General features: G+C 34.6%; 1 protein-coding gene across 1 annotated transcript; it reads left to right on the forward strand.

Annotated features, from left to right (window-relative positions):
* The first annotated feature begins 1406 nt into the window (after nucleotides 1-1406).
* LOC124919247 (5-methyltetrahydropteroyltriglutamate--homocysteine methyltransferase) lies at nucleotides 1407-6450 on the forward strand. The gene is made up of 11 exons (XM_047459448.1): nucleotides 1407-1538; nucleotides 1765-2119; nucleotides 2219-2306; nucleotides 2881-3008; nucleotides 3089-3483; nucleotides 3795-3958; nucleotides 4256-4336; nucleotides 4420-4586; nucleotides 4692-5048; nucleotides 5136-5337; nucleotides 5881-6450. The coding sequence occupies exons 2-11, from the start codon at nucleotides 1770-1772 to the stop codon at nucleotides 6247-6249; spliced, it is 2301 nt and encodes a 766-aa protein (XP_047315404.1). The 5' UTR covers nucleotides 1407-1538; nucleotides 1765-1769; the 3' UTR covers nucleotides 6250-6450.
* The last annotated feature ends 325 nt before the right edge of the window (nucleotides 6451-6775 follow it).

A 6775-nucleotide genomic window follows, 5' to 3' on the forward strand; every position in this document is an offset into this window, starting at 1 on the left:
AATACTAAAAAAAAAAATCCAAACAAAATATAAAATTCATGTTCCGAACTAATATATAGTCACTTGAATATTACTCGTCTCGCATTTTTTGAAGCGAAAGTATTGATCAAGTTTGCATAATCAACTTTTTCAATAATTTTTTTCTCGATAGATAACATAGCTAACCCATTTAGTATTTCTTGCAACATAGTTGATCAAAGATAAGTTTTAATCAACTTTAATTTGGAAAAACTCATTTCCGCAGATGCAACAGTAACTGGTATAGTCAGCAAAACTCGATATGCGATATAGGAATTTGGATAACAACTATCCATTATTTTCAAATAATTTTGCCCCAGATAATTGTTTTCTTATAAGAGGCATGCTTGATAAAACTCTAAATGCTAATCTGCATTAAAAAATTATAGATTAACCAGCATTTTATGAATCTATGATTAACCACAATGTTTAAAAAATTATAGATTAACCAGCATTTTATGAATCTATGATTAACCACAATGTTGCACTTCCGCTATGCAATAATGCAAGATACAGATTGTGAATCCACCATTCTACCAGACAAGTCCTCAACAACAAAAAATAATCAAGTAAATCGAACCAAAATCTCACCGAAATCGGAGGAAGAACTCTAGTGGGCAGTGGCGCAGTGCCGAGAAACAAGGCTAGAACGAGCGAAAAAGGCCCAAGAGCTCGAGGAATGAGACGACTGAGTTTTCTGTTCCGATTCTGGCAAGCTGGAGGATCGACGACGGGCTTGGGGTTTGGGGGAAGTGTTTCCTTTTCTTTTTCCAGAATGTTTGTTCTTATTTTTTCTTTTTTTCTTGATTTTGTTGATAAATGAGAATCGTGCGATTTTTTTCTCCAAGTAAAATATTGTTTTTTATTTTTATTTTTTTGAATACAAATTAAGTTAGGGTTTATCATTGATAGTGAGCTTTTTAAATTAAGCCGATTAACATATCATTATAATTTTATTTTATTTTTAAAATTTTGCTCCCCAAAAATATTTAATTGTCTTACTTATTACACATGCCCTGATTTAAATAAGTGATACACTTCATTATACTAAAATCTAACCTATCAAATATTTTTCTGTTCATTAGTTTGAATACTAACTTATATATTTATTTTTATAATGTCGGTATTAAAAATTAGCTTTAGAATAAATCGTGTGTGAATGTGCTCTTTGTTTTAAAACATTTATTGGCCACTACTTTAATCCAATCAAACGGGTCCTACACAGTTGTTGTTAGACAGTGGATTGGCCGCTGAATGTCCGCTTCCCAAAGTTGGATACGGCCACGTCAGCAAACAATCGCAATTTCCAACCGCCGTTCACTCACCGGCGCGTGAGATTAGAATTCAGATCCCCCCAAAAAAAAACACCAGATCTACCTACTGAGCCCCCACCCACCCCATCCTCCTCCTATAAATACACCCATGCATCACTCTTCAAATCTCGTGTCGGCCCAATTCTCTCTCTTTCTATTTAACTTCATTTCTATAACCAGTTTTTCAGATCTTTCCCATCCCTCAAGGTATGATCATTGAATCATAGTTCTACTTTGTTACATTACAATGAAGAAAATTTTGTTGTGTTAATAATTAATATATACTTTGTAGATCTGGTGTAGTGTAGTGTAGTTGATTTAAATTTTAAATTCGTCTTTTAACCATTTTTAACTGAACTAGAAACTAGAAACTAGATCTGTATTCATTCTCTATGGATCTTGAGACTTTGCAATGTATTATTATCATGATTAGGAAAAATGGCATCACACATTGTTGGATATCCACGTATGGGACCCAAGAGAGAGCTCAAGTTTGCGTTGGAATCTTTCTGGGATGGAAAGACTTCTGCTGATGACTTGAAGAAAGTGGCTTCTGATTTGAGGTCATCAATCTGGAAACAGATGGCTGATGCTGGTATTAAATATATACCCAGCAACACTTTCTCTTGTTATGATCAGGTTCTTGATACCACTGCTATGCTTGGTGCGGTTCCTCCGAGATATAATTGGACTGGAGGTGAGATCGGGTTTGATGTGTATTTCTCAATGGCTAGAGGAAATGCATCTGTACCAGCCATGGAGATGACCAAGTGGTTTGACACCAACTAGTAAGTGAATTGATGCATGGATCCTTTGAACTTAATCCATTTATTGACATTATTATTATTATTAGTTAATGATTCTTGGATTTTATATATGAATTGCAGTCACTACATTGTTCCTGAGTTGGGACCTGAAGTCAAGTTTTCATATGCTTCCCACAAAGCCGTGGATGAATACAAGGAAGCAAAGGCGGTATGTATTAAGAAAATATGAAGTCTTGTGTTTTTCGTAACTTCTACATTAGATGCGAATCTGCTATATCTGTGTTTTTCTTGCGAGATCTAACAACCCAAATTCAGTTATTTCAACTAACATTAAACAGTCTTTTAAATTGGTAGGACTCTCTAGTTTATGTCCACTTTTTTTCTATGGTGGGCTAGTTGGTGCTTCATTGAATTTTATGGACCCGTACTAAGATTGAGTTTCAAAAGTATATAATTAGAATTTCAAAATTCAATTCTCGTTTATGCTTATTTTGAACAAAAGGCAAGAGTTTGTTTGGATTCATAGTGATTGTAGCTAGCTGTTCATGGAATAAATAATGATCCTTCTAGCAAAAAAAAAAAGAATAAGTAATGATCCAATATATCTTACTCAGAGAATTCTTGGACTTAATGTAGCTTTTTTATTGAATCATCATGGTTGCAAATGGTTTTAACACGATATTTTGAGGAAGTATAGAGAAGGGAAGAAGATGAAAATTAAACTGAAATATTATTTCATATTGAGTTGATAACTTAAAAACCTATTCTATCCCATCATGCAGCTTGGAGTTGATACCGTGCCTGTCCTTGTTGGCCCTGTATCTTACTTGCTGCTTTCGAAGCCTGCAAAGGGAGTGGAAAAATCATTTTCTCTTCTCTCTCTGTTGAACAAGATTATTCCAGTTTACAAGTAAGGAACTTTAAATGCTTATGCTTTCAGTCAACCTACCTATATATGTTTCTGTGTTGAAATGGTCATTTGAAAATCAGGGAGGTAGTGGCAGAGCTAAAGGCAGCCGGTGCATCATGGATTCAGTTTGATGAACCCATCCTTGTAAAAGATCTCAACTCACACAATCTGGAAGCATTCACAGCTGCATATTCAGAACTAGAGTCATCTCTCAGTGGATTGAATGTGCTTGTTGAGACATACTTTGCTGATGTTCCTTCTGAGGCATTCAAAATCCTCACTAGTTTAAAGGGTGTCACTGCTTTTGGCTTTGATCTTGTTCGTGGGACACAGGTTCTTGATCTGATCAAGGGTGGTGGTTTCCCAAAAGGGAAATACCTCTTTGCTGGTGTGGTTGATGGTAGAAATATTTGGGCTAATGATCTTGCTGCATCTCTTAATGTCTTGGAGTCTCTTGAGGGAATCGTAGGCAAAGGTATATTTAGCAGCATGGTGTCAATTAAATCTTTTTCATTGATCTACAATTCCTTAAAGATCACAGGAATAAAACATCAAAACCATGACAATGTCGTGATAATTGTTGTCACAAGTTCAAACAAAATGAAACTCAAGGAAATTACAAACATCTGAAACTCAAGCACACAAAATATCCTAAATCCTAATCAAAACTAGTTACTGGATGCTTTTGATCCAACTTTCCACATGGTGTCAATTATATGATTATGTTTATTATGACGAGGGACTGAGGATCTTATGAAGAATTCATCCATATTTTTTCTTATGCAGATAAACTTGTGGTTTCTACATCGTGTTCACTTCTCCACACAGCTGTGGATCTGATCAATGAGACTAAGCTGGATGAAGAATTGAAATCATGGTTGGCATTTGCTGCTCAAAAGATTGTAGAAGTTAATGCTCTTGCTAAGGCATTGTCTGGTCATAAAGACGAGGTATATTTATTTTAATTTTCCTTTTCTTCTCCTAGGGAGATTTACATAAGAAATGCACCCATTAACGAAAGAGGTGCAGTGCAATAAACCAAAAGATAATAACCCATCATTAATCGATCCCTTCATCAGTTAATCATTCAAACATCATTAAAAATACCCTTAATTTAGTTTGTATAACATTTAACCCCAAATAATCCATTTTTCATCAAACAAGTTCTACCCAAAGAAATCTGATTATCAAAAAAAAAAACTACATCAAACAACTAAGACCATTTTTTGGGTATTTTTCTCTTTTAGGCATTCTTCTCTGCCAATGCTGCTGCACTTGCATCAAGGAAATCTTCCCCAAGGGTGAATAATAAGGCTGTTCAGAAAGCTGTAAGTGTCAACTTGAATTTTGTTTTCAAAAACTGTATCAGATAGATGATCATTTTAATGACTAAGATTGTTTTCTTCCTTAGGCTGCTGCTTTGAAGGGTTCTGACCACAGACGTGTAACCAATGTTAGTTCCAGATTGGATGCTCAACAAAAGAAGCTTAACCTGCCCATCCTCCCAACAACAACCATTGGCTCTTTCCCTCAAACTGTTGAACTCAGAAAAGTGAGGAGAGAGTACAAGGCTAACAAGTAAGTTGCTTTTGAACTCCTTGTTGAAAAAATCATCAAATAATTTCTTCACTTCAATCCAAAGGTTGATTAACATTTACATACTACTGTTTTTGTTCACTGCAGGATTTCAGAGGAAGAATACACCAAGGCTATCAAGGAAGAGATCAACAAAGTTGTCAAGCTTCAAGAAGAACTTGACATTGATGTTTTGGTTCACGGAGAGCCAGAGAGGAACGATATGGTTGAGTACTTTGGAGAACAGTTATCTGGATTTGCATTCACAGTCAATGGATGGGTACAATCTTATGGATCACGATGTGTTAAGCCACCAGTCATCTATGGTGATGTTAGCCGTCCCAAGCCAATGACTGTTTTCTGGTCAACCGTTGCTCAAAGCATGACTGCTCGTCCAATGAAAGGAATGCTTACTGGACCTGTTACTATCCTCAACTGGTCTTTTGTTCGTAACGATCAACCCAGGTATGTTAAAACAAAAACCAAACTATGGTCTTTATTTTTGTTTTTGACACTTAAAATTCATGTAATTTTTCTATTTGGTTGTTTCAGATTTGAGACTTGCTATCAGATTGCTTTGGCTATTAAGGATGAAGTTGAAGATCTTGAGAAGGCAGGTATTACTGTTATCCAGATTGATGAAGCTGCTCTTAGGGAGGGTCTGCCTCTTAGGAAGTCAGAAGAAGCTTTCTACTTGGATTGGGCTGTCCACTCTTTCAGAATCACCAACTGCGGTGTTGAAGACACCACTCAGGTCATTTCCCTACTCCTTAGGTTTGGTTAAACTGAACTGAACTGTTTGGATCCATTAGAGTTTAGGATTTAAGGTTTAACTTATATTAAACTTTTGAAATAAACTAAAATGTTAGGCCTTATAAAGTATTCTGAAATAACCTATATAAATCAAAACATTATTATGTCGATGGTAAAACTAAGTATAATTTGAACCCACTAGATATTTTAAGTGATAAGAGTCGATGTCCAAATATCATTAGTTTGATTTTCATTTAGAATGTCTTCAACTGAAATGAACCGAGATGGGGTTATCATTGTGGGTTGTGCTAAATTTCTAAACAGAAAATAAAAATGTATAAATTGATATTTTAGTTTATAATTTAAAAGTTATTTAGAAATATTATGTAATAACCCATATCAATCAAAGCATTAGTATATGGTGTGATGAGTTTAGATGTGAAAAAGTGAACAAGTTTTGTATTTTTTAGAAAAATGTTTTTAAGAAAATTTATTGATATTTTAGGCTTATAAACTAATGAATATGTAAACTTGTAATTACCAGATCCACACCCACATGTGCTACTCAAACTTCAACGACATTATCCACTCGATCATCGACATGGACGCAGACGTGATCACCATTGAGAACTCTCGATCCGACGAGAAACTACTGTCTGTTTTCCGTGAAGGTGTGAAGTATGGTGCTGGAATTGGTCCCGGTGTTTACGATATCCATTCTCCAAGAATCCCATCTTCAGAAGAAATTGCAGATAGGATCAACAAGATGCTTCAAGTTCTCGAGACCAACATTTTGTGGGTCAACCCCGATTGTGGTCTCAAGACTCGCAAGTATCCCGAAGTCAAACCAGCTCTCGAAAACATGGTTGAAGCTGCCAAGCTCATCCGTACCCAACTCGCAAGTGCCAAGTGATGAGAAGTCGATATTATCTCAATTGTGGTTTATGAGATCGATGATTCAAGCATGAATTTGAGTGTATTATGTCGTTTTATGTTTTTGTTGGGCCACTTTTAGTTTATTTTGGTGTTTCTTCACTTGTTCTATCATATGCTTAGTTAATGCAATCAGTTTTTGATTGCATTCAATAATAATGTTGCTTATTCATTTTGGTTATATATTTTATATGCATGTTTATTGTTCTAGGCAAATTTAGATAAATAATTAAATTTTAAATACTCAAATAATAAAATTGTATAATTAGTTTTATAGTCATTTATTTTTTATTTAATCATATACATAAAATAATAATAATTAATATTTTTAAATATCTCTTAGGAAGTTGGGCCGGGTCATGATAATTTTTTCTGAACAAAAAATAATAATTTTTAGAAAGTTAATCAAACAATAATAAATAAAGACTAATCATACAAAAATATGACATTTCCAATATATCTTGTTACTAAACTTTGTTATTGTGGATTCTCCTTGAGCTTGGTTG

This window comes from Impatiens glandulifera, chromosome 1 (assembly GCF_907164915.1).
Source record: "Impatiens glandulifera chromosome 1, dImpGla2.1, whole genome shotgun sequence".
Classification (NCBI taxonomy): Eukaryota; Viridiplantae; Streptophyta; class Magnoliopsida; order Ericales; family Balsaminaceae; genus Impatiens; species Impatiens glandulifera.